Genomic DNA, 20348 nt, shown 5'->3' with positions numbered 1-20348 from the left:
AAGAAACGAGCAATGGACATTAGACCTGTGGAAATTTGTCCTTTGGTCTGATGAATCCAAATTCGAGACTTTTGGTTCCAACCGCCATGTCTTTGTGAGAGAGCAGATGATCTCTGCATGTGTGGTTCCCACCATGAAGCATGGAGGAGGAGGTGTGATGGTGTGGGGGTACTTTGCTGTTGACACTCTCAGTGATTTATTTAGAATTCAAGGCTCACTTAACCAGCATGGCTACCACAGCATTCTGCAGCGATACGCCATCCCATCTGATTTGCGCTTAGAGGGACTATCATTTGTTTTTCAACAGGACAATAACCCAACAAACCTCCAGGCTGTGTAAGGGCTATTTGACCAAGAAGGAGAGTGATGGAGTGCTGCATCAAATGAAATGTATTTATATAGCCCTTCTTCATCAGCTGATATCTCAAAGTGCTGTACAGAAACCCAGCCTAAAACCCCAAACAGCAAGCAATGCAGGTGTAGAAGCACGGTGGCTAGGAAAAACTCACTAGAAAGGCCAAAACCTAGGAAGAAACCTAGAGAGGAACTAGGCTATGAGGGGTGGCCAGTCCTCTTCTGGCTGTGCCGGGTGGAGATTATAACAGCACATGGCCAAGATGTTCATAAATGACCAGCATGGTCAAATAATAATAATCATAGTAGTTGTCGAGGGTGCAACAAGTCAGTAACACAAGAGTAAGTGTCAGTTGGCTTTTTCATAGCCGATCTTTGAGAGTATCTCTACCGCTCCTGCTGTCTCTAGAGAGTTGAAAACAACAGGTCTGGGACAGGTAGCATGTCCGGTGAACAGGTCAGGGTTCCAGCAGGTCTGGGACAGTGAGTCTGGGACAGGTAGCACGTCCAGTGAACAGGTCAGGGTTCCATAGCTGCAGGCAGAACAGTTGGAACTGGAGCAGCAGCACGGCCAGGTGAACTGGGGACAGCAAGGAGTCATCAAGCCAGGTAGTCCTGAGGCATGGTCCTAGGGCTCAGGTCCTCCGAGAGAGAGAAAGAAAGAAAGAGAGAAAGAGAGAATTAGAGAGAGCATATTTAAATTCACACAGGACACCGGAAAAGACAAGAGAACTACCCCAGATGTGACAGACTGACCCTAGCCCCCCGACACATAAACTACTGCAGCATGAATACTGGAGGCTGAGACAGATGACCTGGCCACCACAATCACCCGACCTCAACCCAATTGAGATGGTTTGGGATGAGTTAGACCACAGAGTGAAGGGAAAGCAGCCAACAAGTGCTCAGCATATGTGGGAACTCATTCAAGACTGTTGGAAAAGCATTCCTTATGAAGCTGGTTGAGAGAATGCCAAGAGTGTGCAAAGCTGTCATCAAGGCAAAGTGTGGCTACTTTGAAGAATCTCAAATATACAATATATTTTGATTTGTTTAACACTTTTTTTGGTTACTATATGATTCCATATGTGTTATTTCATAGTTTTGATTTCTTCACTATTATTCTACAATGTCGGAAATAGTCAAAATAAAGAAAAACCCTTGAATGAGTAGGTGTGTCCAAACTTCTATAAGACACAAATAGCTAAATGAGAGAGCAGCTGTGGTGATTACCTCAAAGCGTTTATTCACCATTGGAAGACACGGGTGGGACTATAATAGCCTACAAAAGCCTATTCCTGCTTTTTTCCCGCAATCGATCAAGCACATTTGGTGTGTCATCATAGTGATCTCTGACTTGTGGTCAGACTCGCTCAGGTGGAACAAATTAAACTTGTGCCTTTTTTCAATGCTTATTTGAATGTCATTGGGAAAAGTAATTTTTTTCCGCAAACATCCTTTCTGAATTTAATTATCTAGTTTTTCAAAAGTATCTGTAATCTGATTAGAATATTTTTGCTGGTAGCGTAATGGATTACAGTTACCGTTTTTTTTTAATTTGTTACTCCCCAACCCTATCTATATTCTATATTATATCTATAAAATAACATTTTTGGTACAAGGCAGGTTTAAAGTATCTGTCCAGTGAACATCTCACTTTTAAGAGTTCATATTCTGTTAACTCATTCCCAAATAATGTTGTTGACTCGTCCTATACTCATATTTGTGACCATTTAAAAAAAATATTGCTATTTCCTCATAGACCTTGATGTCATCTCCCTGAGGAGGATGAGCTGGCCAATCAGCGGTCAACTTGCATGAACATCTTTAGTGACCGTTATACAGCCACACCATTCCAACACAGGAAAGATGATTTTTAACATAATTTATCATTTTCTTTTTAAGAAATACTATTTATAAAAATACTACTTTTTTAAGAAATAATATAACTACTATTTCATATTGTTAGTAATTATAGGTAATATTTCATAGATATCTGGAATCACTGGGCAGTTACTTTTGCTAACCAGTCATGCAGGTCAGGACCCTATCATGAAAAGCCAGTGACCTTCCACCTGCGTGTTGTCTTTGTCCTTTTGTTTCATAAGAATTGCGCCACATGCATATGCGGCAAGTGATTGTTCACATCAAACCCATAATGAAACAGCATTTAATGAGCAATATTTATTCAGCTAATTGCACATGGGGAAACACATGGTTGTTTTTTTGTTGCCGATGTTCGTTTGAAGCCTGATTTACCCCCCCCCCCTCCAACACCTTCTCTACCCTTCTATAAGGGGCTGAATGTACCCCCAGGTTCCTCTCAAAGTTTGCTTGACCCCGGTCTTTCAGCCTGTGTGGATTCACAGGGTCCTCAGAGGAGACGGCTTTGTAGGGACGAGGAAGAGAGGAGGACTGGAGTATCCAGAGGGACAACCAGGGAGAGCAGGTTGAGAAAAGAGAGATGCTTTGGGGTTGGGTGGGAATCTGTAGGTGGAAAGGGGTGTTAGGGGAAGAGGTGGGCGTTCACATCAAAAGATGGGCAGCGCATCCCCCACCCTTCCCATACACACAAGCACTCTCACTCTCTCTCACACATGATTTTCTCCCTCACACACAAGTGTTCGTCTGCCTGAATGAGACACATCAAAGCAGAGGCCTCTTGTCTTTGCTCCCTGTGCATGCACAGACACCACACACACACACACACACACACACACACACACACACACACACACACACACACACACACACACACACACACACTCACTGGTCAATGTCCCCTCAGTGGTGCGGTGGTGTAAAACGTCGGACAGTTGAAAGCGTGGCTGAGTAGGAGCCCCTCTCTGGGGACGACAGAGCAGAATGACCCTCTCTAGCTGTGGGACTGGGACCTGAGGGGCCACAGTTTCATCATAGCAGCAGGTAGACCTGGGGTGCCTCAGTATTACAACAGTGGATTTCTCTCAAGTTCCGTCTCCTCCCATCACCTCTCCTCCCCTCAATGTCAGCCATTTTGAGGCGACACTGGAGGTTTTGGGGAATCCCTACAGTGGCCTCTCAAGTGGGAGCTTGAGATGGTGGGTCCATGGTTTTATTCCTCTTCTTTCCCACACTGGTGGGCATAGACAATCCTAGAGGGCATGTTGTTCCCATGAGCACCACTGCTCTGTCCCTCTGCCCTCTGCACTCTACACTAGAAGGCTACTAGAATGTACCTAGCTGTGTTAGGGAGCTGTGGCTTTAGGGAAGACATAACCTTGAAGTAAGATCCCGTGTGGCTCAGTTGGTAGAGCATGGCCCTTGCAACACCAGGGTTGTTGGTTCGATTCCCATGGGGGACCGGTATGAAAAGTATTAATGTATGCACTCATTACTGTAAGTTGCTATGGATAAGAGCGTCTGCTATATGATTAAACTGTAAAAATGTAGATCAATATGCGTTTGTTTTTTGTGTGAGGGTTTTTCTTGTTGTTGTTTTTTTACTGACAGTGACAGCAGACCCAGAGGCCGTTCCAGCTGTGGTTTGCTAGTAGCCAGCTCCTTCCCAGCAGTTACACTGCGTTTGGTCGCTGGCACTGACCATCCTCTCCTCTCTGCTGGACATTGCCCATGGAGGCCCTAACATCCATCACACACTCACTAAAATAAGCCACATCATCCACATCATTAGTATAGGATCTGTATTGCCAAGGCACCATCCAACACAACAAGTTACCGTCCAGATTTAAACATGCTGGATCCTATTTCAGAGAATCTAACCTATACAGAAGCCAAGGTGTAGTTCTGGAAACAACAATGTTAGTGAATGCTATCAATAATTTCCGAGAACACTTGGAGGAACCCTTTTCAGAAAACCCCAATGGCTAAATCCAGCCCTAGTGAGTTGAGTTGATGGGCATCAGAGCAGCAGCAGGCTGGTTTGTTTTCTGGGGGAGTGGATTGGATGTGTGTATTTATGGAGCGGAGTGGTTAGTGTGGGTTTGTGCTGCGCTCCTACACTGATTACAGGGCAGCCCCGACACACGACACCCCGTCGCATGGTCTGTGGTACACGCCACACTGCAGCCTCCTGTGTGTGTGTGTGTGTGTGTGTGTGTGTGTGTGTGTGTGTGTGTGTGTGTGTGTGTGTGTCTGTGTGTGTGTGTGTGTGTGTGTGTGTGTGTGTGTGTGTGTGTAAGCTCAAGGATGGATGGTAAAGAGGGAACTAGAGTTGAGGGGGGAAGACACCAAATCTCTTTTTATAGCTTGGGGTCCCTGCCGCATAAACCTCAAGTTGACATTAGCTCCAGTGTGCCTGATTGGTGCGTGGCTAACTCCTTACCTCAGCCAGTGGCAGTGCAGCCCCTGTGTTTATGCCATATTGCCTTGGGTTTAGGAAGGCATAAGGAGGAGATGGGCTCTCTCTCCAAGAGAAACGGGCACACCACATCGGTCCCTGCTTAGTCATTTATCTGACTCATTGGGGCCTCTTACATTGCTTTGGGTTGTGTTCTCCAACGGCTTTCCCTCTGACTGAATCATAGTAGAAACTAATGGGCCTCAAAGTTTGTCCCCAGAGTGTGAGGTAATTAAGATTTGGGCTGGAGAGGCTATTGGGTTAATGTAGTGTTTGCGATCTGTGAGGTTTTTACATTGGTGTCCCTTATGTACACAGTGGTGAATGTTAAACCGATTACTCCCAAATTGATTTTACACCTGGACTAAAAAGCATGCTCATTGAAGAATCTCCATTACAAGTGCTCGGCCTAATGTCTGTCCAGAAAAGGGCTTGAGCCGCCGGCCCGATATGTTTTTATTTGAGACGCATTACCCTTTGGTTTCTCTCTGTAGTCATAGACTGGCTCTAGTGCTCTATCAGGTACTTCAACAACAACATCCCATAGAAAGCCTCCACAGATAAAGCAGATGAAATGCTTTTGAGACTTGTATTATGTTCATTCTAAGTCTCTCAGGTCCTGATCTGCTGCTCTGATAGCTGGCGTCGGTGTCCGGCTATGGAGAAGTGTTTTCCTCTCTGTCTTTTCCTCTTCTCTGTCTCTTTTCTTTCTTTCTCTCTATCCACATCTGATCTCTTGCCTCTGTGAAGTAAAGAGGAAGGCACCACGCTCCATCGAAAAAGAGCAAGAGCGTGCAAGTCTTTATCCATCTGAGGTCCTTCCCCCTCTCCCTCCATTGCCTTCTCCCGCTTCCCTTGTTCCTTTCTTCCTCCGTGGTGCTCCCGGCCCTACCAGATCATCCTGGGGATAAGGGATACCTGCCGTAGCCCCGTTCACCTGTCTAGGTATCGTCGACCGTGGCGAGGGACCCGAGTATTTGGGGGAATGCAGACAGGAGCAATAAGAGGGTTTTCAGAGGATAGCAACACTACTATTCAATATATCCGGCGCCGACAGAGATGGCCGCCTCGCTTCGCGTTCCTAGGAAACTATGCAGTATTTAGTTTTTTTACATGTTATTTCTTACATTGGTACCCCAGGTAATCTTAGGTTTTATTACATATAGTCAGGAGGAACTATTGGATATAAGAGCAATGTCAACTCACCAACATTACGACCAGGAATACGACTTTCCCAAAGCGGATCCTCTGTTTTGCTCACCACCCAGGACAATGGATCGGATCCCAGCCGGCGAACCAAAACAACGATGCCGTAAAAGGGGCAGACGAAGCGGTCTTCTGGTCAGGCTCCGGAGAAGGGCACATCGCGCACTGCTCCTGAGCATACTACTCGCCAATGTCCAGTCTCTTGACAACAAGGTAGATGAAATCCGAGCAAGGGTAGCATTCCAGAGAGACATAAGAGACTGTAACGTTCTTTGCTTCACGGAAACATGGCCCACTCGAGACATGCTATCGGAGTCGGTACAGCCACCTGGTTTCTTCACGCATCACGCCGACAGAAACAAGCATCTCTCTGGTAAGAAGAAGGGCGGGGGTGTATGCCTTATGATTAACGAGACATGGTGTGATCATAACAACATACAGGAACTCAAGTCCTTCTGTTCACCTGACTTAGAATTCCTCACAATCAAATGTCGACCGCATTATCTACCAAGAGAATTCTCTTCGATTATATCACAGCCGCGTATATTCCCCCCCAAGCAGACACATCGATGGCCCTGAACGAACTTCATTTGACTCTATGTAAAATGGAAACCACATATCCCGAGGCTGCATTCATAGTAGCTGGGGATTTTAACAAGGCTAATCTGAAAACAAGACTCCCTAAATTCTATCAGCATATCGATTGTGCAACCAGAGCTGGTAAAACCCTGGATCATTGTTATTCTAACTTCCGTGACGCATATAAGGCCCTCCCCCGCCCTCCTTTCGGAAAAGCTGACCACGACTCCATTTTGTTGCTTCCAGCATACAGACAGAAACTGAAACAGGAAGCTCCCGCGCTCAGGTCTGTTCAACGCTGGTCCGACCAATCTGATTCCATGCTTCAAGATTGCTTCGATCACGTGGACTGGGATATGTTCCGCATTGCGTCAAACAACAACATTGACGAATACGCTAATTCGGTGAGCGAGTTTATTAGCAAGTGCATCGGCGATGTCGTACCCACAGCAACTATTAAAACATTCCCAAACCAGAAACCGTGGATTGATGGCAGCATTCGCGTGAAACTGAAAGCACGAACCACTGCTTTTAATCAGGGCAAGGTGACCGAAAACATGACCGAATACAAACAGTGTAGCTATTCCCTCCGCAAGGCAATCAAACAAGCTAAGCATCAGTATAGAGACAAAGTAGAGTCGCAATTCAACGGCTCAGACACGAGAGGTATGTGGCAGGGTCTACAGTCAATCACGGATTACAAAAAGAAAACCAGACCCGTCGTGGACCAGGATGTCTTGCTCCCAGACAGACTAAACAACTTCTTTGTTCGCTTTGAGGACAATACAGTGCCACTGACAGGGCCCACTACCAAAACCTGCGTACTCTCCTTCACTGCAGCCGACGTGAGTAAAACATTTAAATGTGTTAACCCTCGCAAGGCTGCAGGCCCAGACGGCATCCCCAGCCGCGTCCTCAGAGCATGCGCAGACCAGCTGGCTGGTGTGTTTACAGACATATTCAATCAATCCTTATCCCAGTCTGCTGTTCCCACATGCTTCAAGAGGGCCATCATTGTTCCTGTTCCCAAGAAAGCTAAGGTAACTGAGCTAAATGACACCCACCCCGTTGCACTCACTTCCGTCATCATGAAGTGCTTTGAGAGACTAGTCATGGACCATATCACCTCCACCCTACCTGACACCCTAGACCCACTCCAAGGGTAGTAAGTTTTACTACCAGAGGGTAGTAAGTTTTAAGTTCCTCGGCGTACACATCACGGACAAACTGAATTGGTCCACCCACACAGACAGCGTGGTGAAGAAGGCGCAGCAGCGCCTCTTCAACCTCAGGAGGCTGAAGAAATTCGGCTTGTCACCAAAAGCACTTACAAACTTTTGCAGATGCACAATCAAGAGCATACTGTCGAGCTATATCACCGCCTGGTACGGCAACTGCTCCGCCCACAACCGTAAGGCTTTCCAGAGGGTAGTGAGGTCTGCACAACGCATCACCGGGGGCAAACTACCTGCCCTCCAGGACACCTACACCACCCGATGTCACAGGAAGGCCATAAAGATCATCAAGGACAACAACCACCCGAGCCACTGCCTGTTCACCCCGCTATCATCCAGAAGGCGAAGTCAGTACAGGTGCATCAAATCCGGGACCGAGAGACTGAAAAACAGCTTCCATCTCAAGGCCATCAGACTGTTAAACAGCCATCACTAACATTGAGTGACTGCTGCCAACATACTGACTCAACTCCAACCACTTTAATAATGTAAAAATGGATGTAAAAAATGTATCACTAGCCACTTTAAACAATGCCACTTCATATAATGTTTACATACCTTACATTACTCATCTCATATGTATATACTGTACTCTATACCATCTACTGCATCTTGCCATCTTGATGTAATACATGTATCACTAGCCACTTTAAACAATGCCACTTTTATATGTTTACATACCCTACATTACTCATCTCATATGTGTATATACTGTACTCGATACCATCTACTGTATCTTGCCTATGCCGTTCTGTACCATCACTCATTCATATATTTTTATGTACATATTCTTCATTCCTTTACACTTGTGTGTATAAGGTAATTGTTGTGAATTGTTAGGTTAGATTACTCGTTGGTTATTACTGCATTGTCGGAACTAGAAGCACAAGCATTTCACTACACTCACATTAACATCTGCTTACCATGTGTATGTGTGACAAATAAAATGTGATTTGATTTACTAAACAACCTCAATAGAAGCCTAGGATCTCTCTCTTTAGTGTTCATTAGGCAGTAGAGCATTGAAGTCCCTTCTTGTTGTGACTGCAGGTAGGAGTGGGGAAACCTATTGATCTCTGCCTCAGTCTCAACTGTGTTTGAGGGATTTACTGAACAGGTGATGTGGCTGCAGTTTAATGGTTCTCGTAGTTCTAGATGTTTGTTTGCTTGGTTGGACTTGGTTAGTGTGGCAATTAAGAGGTGCCATAAACTGCTACATATTAACACTGGGTTTAAGAGCCCAGACTGACTGGGTCTCTCCTCTAATCATTAGCTGTAGCAAATGGGATTTTCAATCTCCTGACAACAGCTTCTATCTGTGACCTGAATATAAGCTGTCTTTAGTGTCTTACCCAACAGGTCACTTCTAATAAATGAGGGACTTTATTGCTCAACTTTGAGCTCCAGATACAGAGAGCATTTTGTGCTTTAGTTCAGCTGTAGACACACACAGCAACACTCCCTCCCTCAAACACACACACACACACACACACACACACACACACACACACACACACACACTCCCTTATCCAGTATCTCCTCTCTATCTCTGTGCAGGGTGTCAGAAGCCAGTAGGGTTGTCGCGGGGCAAGGCCAAGGTGTGTTGCTACAGTGGCTGGTACTACTGCCAGAGCTGTCATCAAGACAACCTGTTCCTCATCCCTGCCCGCCTGCTGCACAACTGGGACACCAACAGACACAAGGTGAGAATCAATGGTGATAAATGCACACATTTCAGAAGTATGTCCAGCTTGTTGAGATACACTCTAAAATACACTTGGGAACGTTCCCTAGTTACACACATGCTTATCTTAAATTGGGTCGTCCCATTGACTTCGGTTTGGGTGCCACCATACAGTATAGAGAATGCTGCCAGGTTACATTTTCCCTCCAAACTACCCCATGTGGTCCCACAACTCAAACACACATACATACATACATACATACATACATACATACATACATACATACATACATACATACATACATACATACGCACACACATACATACATACGCACACACATACATACATACGCACACACATACATACATACATACATACGCACACACATACATACGCACACATACATACATACATACATACATACATACATACATACATACATACATACATACATACGCACACACACATATATACACACACACACACACACACACACACACACACACACACATACATACACATATGTATGAATGTATACACAGTCACAAACCCACATCCCTATGCGTTCTCCACCACTCAGCCCTCCCATCCCTCCCCTGTGTGTCCTGTCCTGTCCAGGTGTCCAAGCAGGCCAAGGAGTTCCTGGAGTTTGTGTATGAGGAACCCCTGCTGGACGTGCAGCAGCTGAACCCGTGTCTGTATGAACACTGTGAGGGCCTGGCTGCAGTACTGCGCCTGAGACAGCAGCTCCAGTCCCTTAGAGCATACCTGTTCAGCTGCCGCGCTGCTGTGGCCGAGGACCTCCGTAGAAGGTGAGAGGGGGGCAATTTCCGAACGGTAGTAGACCCAGTTCCTCCTCAGAGCATACCTATTCAGCTGCTGCCCTGCTATGGCCGAGGGGGGCTTTGAAGGCGAGGGGCATGGGGAGAGGGGAGGAGTTAAAGAATGATTAATCAAGGCCTTGATTGTTCATTTAGTCAGGTGTATGAGCACTGAACTGAAACTCCAAGACCATCTTTAGTGACTACAGATATAAAGAGTTGTGAATGGGCAAGATGTTGGGGGGCCAAGACAGTGAAGGGTGATGTGACGGAGTAGGAGAGAGAATAGTGTGTAATGAGACTGCAAGCATCAAAGTATGATTTCATAAAACACAGGAATATAGTGAAGAAGTTTGGAAGGGTAATTGTATGTCTGATGTCCATTGAAGACCCTTTGTTGACTTGATTCTTAGCCCATGTTGAGTATGACTGTCTGTAGACCTTAAGGCCCCTACATGCTCTCTCTGTATGATGGAAATGAGGGGATTGTGTTTATGTGAGGGGGTCCAGACTAAAAGGCCTGTCTCTGTGGTGATGGATGCTCACTGCCCTGGATGGGGTCACTCCCATGGACTACAGACACTCTTCGTACCCCCTCCCCACACTATGCTCTTGTACTCGCACTTTGTGAAGTACACTCAACACATCTCTAAAGAATTGGTTAGTAAGCTTCTCATTTTGTCCAGGTTAGTCACGTTGTTTTTAAAGACAGTCCTGGTCCATATACTTGTGTCTAAAACGTGTCCTTTATGTACTTTTGAGAGTCTGACTGGCAGGTTTATGTCCTCTGTTGGTGTAGACCGCAGACATCCCAGGTTCCCAGGTTCACCTGTCTTTTTGATGTCTGTCTCTCTGCTGTGCTGAGGTCTGTTTGAAGTAACCTACTGACAGAAACCAACAGAGAGGGTGGGGCTCTGAGACCCTCCTACTTCTCCACACCCACCCTGGGCCCACAGAGCTATCCCATCTGGCTGTCAGAAAGAGGGTGTAACTTCATCTAGCTGTGATGTTTACGGCAGTGGTGGCGACCCCGGAACGATGCTCGCTCACCGGGGCCCATGTTTACCGCTACACCATTAGCCCACAGCGGCTAATGCCCCACACTTCAAAACACTACAGGATTAATGAGGCCGGAGGCGCTAAAACCTTCCCCCGGCCATCCATCGGCCCTCCATAGGCCTACCATGGCCCTGGACAGGGCTAAAGGGCTAGGAAGCTCGGAGGAAGCCTGCCCTGTGTTTATACTCAACCTCTGGGAGAGGGGAGAGAGCTGTCACGGCCCACACTGCCTGCGCTGATCTAACGCACACCTCTGAACCCCACGGTACCCCACATACACAGAAACGCTGTAGACGCTCAGACACACAGAAACGCTGCACATGTGTGGATAGTCTGCACACATACATATGAACCCACAAGCATGCACCATACTGTTTACAGACATCGTTCATAGTTTACGCTAAGTGTACAATACTTTATCTCCTATTCACATACGCCGAAGTCAGAACCTCCATTAAACAGTGAACCTGTTGTAATCAATATATAATAGTTGTAGTCTTATAAAAAGGGAAAAAAGTATTTGATCCCCTGCTGATTTTGTACGTTTGCCCACTGACAAAGAAATGATCAGTCTATAATTTTCATGGTAGGTTTATTTGAACAGTGAGAGACCGAATAACAACAAAACATCCAGAAAAACGCATGTCAAAAATGTTATAAATTGATTTGCATTTTAATGAGGGAAATAAGTATTTGAGCCCCTCTCAATCAGAAAGATTTCTGGCTCCCAGGTGTCTTTTATACAGGTAACGAGCTGAGATTAGGAGCACACTCTTAAAGGGAGTGCTCCTAATTTCAGCTTGTTACCTGTATAAAAGACACCTGTCCACAGAAGCAATCAATCAATTAGATTCCAAACTCTCCACCATGGCCAAGACCAAAGAGCTCTCCAAGGATGTCAGGGACAAGATTGTAGACCTACACAAGGCTGGAATGGGCTACAAGACCATCGCCAAGCAGCTTGGTGAGAAGGTGACAACAGTCGGTGCGATTATTCGCAAATGGAAGAAACACAAAAGAACTGTCAATATCCCTCGGCCTGGGGCTCCATGCAAGATCTCACCTCGTGGAGTTGCAATGATCATGAGAACAGTGAGGAATCAGCCCAGAACTACATGGGAGGATCTTGTCAATGATCTCAAGGCAGCTGGGACCATAGTCACCAAGAAAACAATTGGTAACACACTACGCCGTGAAGGACTGAAATCCTGCAGCGCTCGCAAGGTCCCCCTGCTCAAGAAAGCACATATACATGCCCGTCTGAAGTTTTCCAATGAACATCTGAATGATTCAGAGGACAACTGGTGAAAGTGTTGTGGTCAGATGAGACCAAAATGGAGCTCTTTGGCATCAACTCAACTCGCCGTGTTTGGAGGAGGAGGAATGCTGCCTATGACCCCAAGAACACCATCCCCACCGTCAAACATGGAGGTGGAAACATTATGCTTTGGGGGTGTTTTTCTGCTAAGGGGACAGGACAACTTCACCGCATCAAAGGGACGATGGACGGGGCCATGTTCCGTCAAATCTTGGGTGGGAACCTCCTTCCCTCAGCCAGGGCATTGAAAATGGGTCGTGGATGGGTATTCCAGCATGACAAGGACCCAAAACACACGGCCAAGGCAACAAAGGAGTGGCTCAAGAAGAAGCACATTAAGGTCCTGGAGTGGCCTAGCCAGTCTCCAGACCTTAATCCCATAGAAAATCTGTGTAGGGAGCTGAAGGTTCGAGTTGCCAAACGTCAGCCTCGAAACCTTAATGACTTGGAGAAGATCTGCAAAGAGGATTGGGACAAAATCCCTCCTGAGATGTGTGCAAACCTGGTGGCCAACTACAAGAAACGTCTGACCTCTGTGATTGCCAACAAGGGTTTTGCCACCAAGTACTAAGTCATGTTTTGCAGAGGGGTCAAATACTTATTTCCCTCATTAAAATGCAAATCAATTTATAACATTTTTGACATGCGTTTTTCTGGATGTTTTGTTGTTATTCTGTCTCTCACTGTTCAAATAAACCTACCATTAAAATTATTGACTGATCATTTCTTTGTCAGTGGGCAAACGTACAAAATCAGCAGGGGATCAAATACTTTTTTCCCCTCACTGTATACATGTGATATGAGTAATGTAAGATATGTAAACATTATTAAAGTGGCATTATTTAAGGTGACATTGTTTAAAGTGACTAGTGATCCATTTATTAAAGTGGCCAGTGATTGGGTCTCAATGTAGGCAGCAGCCTCTCTGAGTTAGTGATTGCTGTATAGCAGTCTATGGCCTTGAGATAGAAGCTGTTTTTCAGTCTCTCGGTCCCAGCTTTGATTCACCTGTACTGACCTCGCCTTCTGGATGGTAGCGGTGTGAACAGGCAGTGGCTCGGGCAGTTGTTGTCCTTGATGATCTTTTTGGCCTTCCTGTGACATCGGGTGCTGTAGGTGTCATGGAGGGCAGGTAGTTTGTCCCCGGTGATGCGTAGTGCAGACCGCACCACCCTCTGGAGAGCCTTGCAGTTACCAGGCTGTGATACAGCCCGACAGGATGCTCTCGATTGTGCATCTGTAAAGGTTTGTCAGGGTTTTGGGTGACAAGCCAAATTTCTTCAGCCTCCTGAGGTTAAAGAGGTGCAGGTGGGCCTTCTTTACCACACTGTCTGTGTGGGTGGACCACACTCCGAGTGCCCTCACCTCCCTGTAGACTGTCTCGTCGTTGTTGGTATTCAAGCCCGCTACTGTTGTGTCATCTGCAAACTTGATGATTGAGTTGGAGGCGTGCATGGCCACGCAGTCGTGGGTGAACAGGGAGTTCAGGAGGGGGCTGAGCACGCACCCTTGTGGGGCCCCAGTGTTGAGGGTCAGCGAAGTGGAGATGTTGTTTCCTACCTTCACCACCTGGGGGCGGCCCGTCAAAGTTCAGGACCCAATTGCACAGGGCGGGGTGGAGACCCAGGGCCTCCAGCTTGATGATGAGCTTGGAAGGTACTATGGTGTTGAATGCTGAGCTGTAGTCAATGAACAGCATTCTTACATAGGTATTCCTTTTGTCCAGATTGTGCAGTGTGATGGCGATTGCATCGTCTGTGGACATGTTGGGGCGGTATGCAAACTGAAGTGGGTCTAGGGTGGTCGGTAAGGTGGAGGTGATATGATCCTTAACTAGCCTCTCAAAGCACTTCAGGATGACAGAAGTGAGTGCTACGGGGCGGTAGTCATTGAGTTCAGTTATCTTTGCCTTCTTGGGTACAGGAACAATGGTAGCCATCTTGAAGCATGTGGGGACAACAGACTGGGATTAGGGAGCGATTGAATATGTCCGTAAACACACCAGCCAGCTGGTCTGCGCATGCTCTGAGGTCGCGGCTAGGGATGCAATCTGGGCCAGCAGTTTGTCTGGAAGCATGACGTCGGTGTCTGTGACGTGGCTGGTTTTCTTTTTGTAGTCTGTGATTTCCTGTAGACCCTGCCATATACGTCTCGTGTCTGAGCCGTTGAATTGCGACTCCACCTTGTCCCTATACCGGCATTTCGATTGTTTGATTGCCTTGTGGAGGGAAACACTTGTTTATATTCATCCATATTCCCCGACCTCTTTCCATGGTTCAGTTTTGCGCGAATGCCGCTGTCCAACCACGGTTTCTGGTTAGGGTAGGTTTTAATAGTCACAGTGGGTACAACATCTCCAATGCACTTCTTTATAAACTCACTCACCGAGTCAGCGTATAGGTCGATGTTGTTCTCTGAGTCTGACCGGAACATATTCCAGTCCGCGTGATCAATACAATCTTGAAGCATGGCTTCCGATTGGTCAGACCAGCGTTGAATGGTTCTCATCACTGGTACATCCTGTTTGAGTTTCTGCCTATAAGACGGTAGGAGCAAGATGGTGTCGTGGTTGGATTTGCCGAAGGGAGGGCAGGGGAGGGCTTTGTATGCATCGCGGAAGTTAGAGTTGCAGTGGTCGAGTGTATTACTCCTGCGCGTAGTGCAATCAATATGCTGATAGATTTTAGGTAGCCTTCTCAAATTTGCTTTGTTAAAATCCCCAGCTACAATAAATGCAGTCTCAGGATATATGGTTTCCAGTTTACATAGAGTCCAGTGAAGTTCCTTGAGGGCCGTCTTGGTGTCTACTTGTGGGGGAATGTACACAGCTGTGACTATAACTGACGAGAATTCTCTTGGTAGGTAAAATGACCGGCATTTGATTGTAAGGAATTCTAGGTCGGGTGAGCAGAAGGACTTGAGTTCCTGTATGTTGTTATGATTACACCATGAGTGTAAACACCTCTCTGTTCCCAGAGAGGTGTTTATCTCTGTTGGCGCGATGCATGGAGAAGCCCGATTCCGACAACATATCCCGAGAGAGCCGTGTTTCCGAATGTTACAATCTCTGATGTCTCTTTGGAAGGCAACCCTTGTTCGAATTTCGTCTACCTTGTTGTCAAGAGACTGGACATTGGCGAGTAGAATACTCTGGAGCAGTGGGCGATGTGCACATCTACGGAGCCTGACCAGGAAGCCGCTCCGTCTGCCTCTTCTGCGGCACCGTTGTTTTGGGTCGGCTGGGATTAGATCCATTGTCCTGGGTGGTAGTCCGAACAGAGGATTCGCTTCGGGAATGTCGTATTCCTGGTCGTAATGTTGGTAAGTTGACGCCACACTGCAGCCTCCTGTGTGTGTGTGTGTGTGTGTGTGTGTGTGTGTGTGTGTGTGTGTGTGTGTGTGTGTGTGTGTGTGTGTGTGTGTGTGTGTGTGTGTGTGTGTGTGTGTGTGTGTGTGTGTGTGTGTGTGTGTGTGTGTGTGTGTGTGTGTGTGTGTGTGTGTGTGTGTGACAGACGTCATACAGTCCCGTCGAGGTGCTAAGTCACCACTGATAAGTGTCCTCCTAGCTGGCTCTGCTCTGTTTGCTAGCCAGGCCTGTATCTGGGGGTTACCACCACTGCAAACACTTGACCAACGAGAGGAAAGGAGAGAAGGAGAGTTACTGTCCAGCCCTTGTGGACAGGCAGGCAGGCCCCTGAGAAAATTTAACAGGGATTCACACGGCAGACTGGCTGGCTACTGGATGTCTCTATTGGAGGCTTAAACACTCAGGTTAGATATCACAGTTATGATGCCGATGTCTTTTTTTAAACCACTTTTTTCTGTCTCCAGTGATTTGTTGTTTTGGGAAGGAGTTTTCCGGGGGTATGTTCTTTACAACGTAGAACAAAAGTGAGTGAAGAGGAAGATCCATAGTGGGTTGTCATGTCATATGGCCAAAACACATTTTGCAGCAATCAGGGTGAGAGGCAGGTAGTCTCCCCTAAATATGTCTGTCAGTAGACATACACCCTATGCTCCTGCTTCCTTTAACATAACACTTATAATCCTCCAATTGAAGCTGGTGCTGTCCGTCTGCTCAACCCTGTACTGTAGCAGTTATATTAGTCAGTTATGGCATGGTCTGTACATTCCTTAGCTGTGTGTCTGGTATGTTTGCTCTATGTTGTTCTCTGGTTCCGTTCCATATGGTACCCTATTCTCTATGAAGTGCACTACTGTTGTCCAGGGCCCATAGGGCTCTGATCAAAAGTAATGCACTATGCAGGGAATAGGGTGACGTTTAGGACGAAGCCTCTGACTGCTGGCTTCACTCTCTCAGTAGGGGCTAGTCTCTCTGACAGTCCCCCCAACTCTCTGTCTATCTCTTACTGGCTAGAAAGCTCCACACACACCTCCCTGGCTATCGCTTAACTGTAAAGCTTCCCACAAACACATGAAAAGGGAATTCATCCTCAGCTAAACAAATAGCCCGCCCTCTGAGCCTGTGTGTGTGTGTGTCTCTGCATGCAAGCGTGCGCTCCTGCCCGCCTGTGTGTGTATCAGGTTAGTGCTGTAATGAAGCCTGTCTAATGAGGCCTGAGACTGATGTGTTAATGGGGCTTTGCTCTCTCTGACTGGACCTTTGCCATGCCTCCTCTTACAATGACCACATAAAGTCTGCCTGTCTGTGGGCATACACGCACACGCTCTGCCTCTATATCTGAGCAAACTCATACATCCTTGATCACACGGTCTCTGTCTCTCTCTCTCACTCTCTGTCTCTCTGTCTCTCTTTCTGTCTCTCTCTCTCTCTCTCTCTCTCTCTCTCTCTCTCTCTCTCTCTCTCTCTCTCTCTCTCTCTCTCTCTGTCAATTCAATTTGCTTTATTGGCATGACATAACAATGTACATATTGCCAAAGCTTATTTTGGATATTTACAATATGAAAAAAAAAATGAGAATCAAAATTGTCAACGGGACAACAGTAACAACTATAACCAAGGATCAAAATAACCATACAATGAACAATAAGCATACAGTAGAGTACATGTGCAGGTTGATTGGTCTGTCAGACACTGTCCCTCAACTTATGGCAGGCAGCAATGTAGTGCGCTGCCAACACACAGCTCTCTGCGTCCTCCCCCAACAGGATGGGTAGCCTACTCTCATCAGAGAGGTCTTTCAAACCTTTAATAAGGGTTTCAAATTTGGGGAAATGACACTCTCTAATTGTTCTATATTTTTCACATTTGGTCAGGAAATGCAGCTCCGTCTCAGTTTGTGCAGTGGTTGCACAGCCTTTCCTCTACAGGGAGCCAGGTTTTCTTCTCTCTCTCTCTCTCTCTCTCTCTCTCTCTCTCTCTCTCTCTCTCTCTCTCTCTCTCTCTCTCTCTCTTTCTCTTTATCTTTCTCTCTCTCTCTCTCTGTGTGTAGAATACTGATGTACACACACATTCCACGTAATTTATATAGATATTACAACCCTCTTCAGATAAAGGCATGCCATAAAACCTGCATAGAGCTGTGTATGTGTGCGCCTCTCTCCACTCTCAGGAGTCACATTAGAGTTGTGTGTGTCTCCCTTCACACTGTTACTAGTGCAGAGAGTGAGTGCACCCAAATTGTCCATGTGATCCCATATCTCCCCCTCTCCATCTTCCACTCTCTCTCTCTCTCTCTCTCTCTCTCTCTCTCTCTCTCTCTGTGTCACTTTGTGGATCCTCGAGCTGTAATGTGAGCTTGTGTGTGTGAATTAGTGTGTGTGTATGTTTGTCTGTGTGTGTATGTATGCTAACGTTTGTGTGTATGTAGTTCAGGCAGATGAGCGTAGAGTGGGCTGTAATAGCGAGACAGGCAGGATGAAGAGAGCATTGAGGGTACCCCGCTTCACCCCATAATAAAGGCAGAGGGATTTTAAACACCTATACCCCAGCCTCTACTGCCACCCCAACCCAGCTCCCACTTTATTGAATTGACCCCCATTTTCAGGGCAATTTCGCCACTCGTTGCCACAGTTACACAGGCCCGGTCATGGCGTGTGTGTGAGAGACGTGACTCATGGTGTGCATTCTATTATCGTCCTAAATGAATCTCAACATGAAAGCAGAATCTCCTTCCTGTCATGCATGATACTGTCATGTTGATGTATGGATACACTTTAATGTTTAATATGCTGTATGTAATACTGTAATTACAAATAATAATAATAATAATTTCACCTTTATTTAACCAGGTAGGCCAGTTGAGAACAAGTTCTCATTTACAACTACGACCTGGCCAAGATAAAGCAAAGCAGTGTGAAAAAACAACAGAGTTACACATGGGATAAACAAATGTACAGTCAATAACACAATAGAAGAATATGTATACAGTGTGTGCAAATGAAGTAAGGAGGTAAGGCAATAAATAGGCCAATAGTGGCGAAGTAATTACAATTTAGCAATTTACACTGGAGTGATATATGTGCAGATGAGGATGTGCAAGTAGAAATACCGGTGTGCAAAAGAGCAGAAAAACAAATATGGGGATGAGGTAGGTAGTTGGTTAAATGGGCTATTTACAGATGGGCTGTGTACAGCTGCAGCGATCGGTAAGCTGCTCTGACAGCTGACGCTTAAAGTTAGTGAGGGAGATAAGAGTCTCCAACTTCAGTGATTTATGCAATTCGTTCCAGTCATTGGCAGCAGAGAACTGGAAGGAAAGGCGGCCAAAGGAGGTGTTGGCTTTGGGGGTGACCAGTGAAATATACCTGTTGGAGCACGTGCTGCGGGGTGGGTGTTGCTATGGTGACCAGTGAGCTGAGATAAGGCGGAGCTTTACCTAGCAAAGACTTATAGATGACCTGGAGCCAGTGGGTTTGGCGACGAATATGTAGCGAGGACCAGCCAACGAGAGCATACAGGTCGCAGTGGTGGGTAGTATATGGGGCTTTGGTGACAAAACGGATGGCACTGTGATAGACTGCATCCAATTTGCTGAGTAGAGTGTTGGAGGCTATTTTGTAAATGACATCGCCGAAGTCAAGGATCGGTAGGATAGTCAGTTTTACGAGGTAATGTTTGGCAGCATGAGTGAAGGATGCTTTGTTGCGAAATAGGAAGCCGATTCTAGATTTCACTTTGGATTGGAGATGCTTAATGTGAGTCTGGAAGGAGAGTTTACAGTCTAACCAGACCTAGGTATTTGTAGTTGTCCACATATTCTAAGTCAGAACCGTCCAGAGTAGTGATGCTGGGCGGGCGGGCAGGTGTGGGCAGCGATCAGTTGAAGAGCATGCATTTAGTTTTACTAGCATTTAAGAGCAGTTGGAGGCTACGGAAGGAGAGTTGTATGGCATTGAAGCTCGTTTGGAGGTTTGTTAACACAGTGTCCAAAGAAGGGCCAGATGTATACAGAATGGTGTCATCTGCATAGAGGTGGATCAAAGAATCACCCGCAGCAAGAGAGACATTATTGATATATACAGAGAAAAGAGTCGGCCCGAGAATTGAACCCTGTCGCATCCCCATAGAGACTGCCAGAGGTCCGGACAACAGGCCCTCCGATTTGACACACTGAACTCTATCTGAGAAGTAGTTAGTGAACCATGCGAGGCAGTCATTAGAGAAACCAAGGCAATCGAGTCCGCCGATAAGAATACGGTGATTGACAGAGTCGAAAGCCTTGGCCAGGTCAATGAAGATGGCTGCACAGTACTATCTTTTATCGATGACGGTTATGATATCGTTTAGGACCTTTTAATGTATGATATACCATTAAACGGTGTTATACA

The 20348-nt window shown here is 46.3% G+C and overlaps 1 protein-coding gene across 2 annotated transcripts in view; it reads left to right on the top strand.

Moving 5' to 3' along the window:
• Positions 1–20348, top strand: part of plekhm3 (pleckstrin homology domain containing, family M, member 3) — a 54966-nt gene that overhangs the window by 23119 nt on the left and 11499 nt on the right. For both annotated transcript variants that reach the window (XM_029711397.1, XM_029711398.1), the window contains 2 exons: positions 9271–9416; positions 10017–10210. In XM_029711397.1, coding sequence (XP_029567257.1) covers positions 9271–9416; positions 10017–10210 — 340 coding nt within the window. The remainder of the gene's footprint in view (positions 1–9270; positions 9417–10016; positions 10211–20348) is intronic.

The sequence above is a fragment of the Salmo trutta genome, chromosome 24 (assembly GCF_901001165.1).
Source record: "Salmo trutta chromosome 24, fSalTru1.1, whole genome shotgun sequence".
In the NCBI taxonomy this organism is placed as follows: domain Eukaryota; kingdom Metazoa; phylum Chordata; class Actinopteri; order Salmoniformes; family Salmonidae; genus Salmo; species Salmo trutta.
This window is presented reverse-complemented; position numbering and strand designations above follow the sequence as displayed.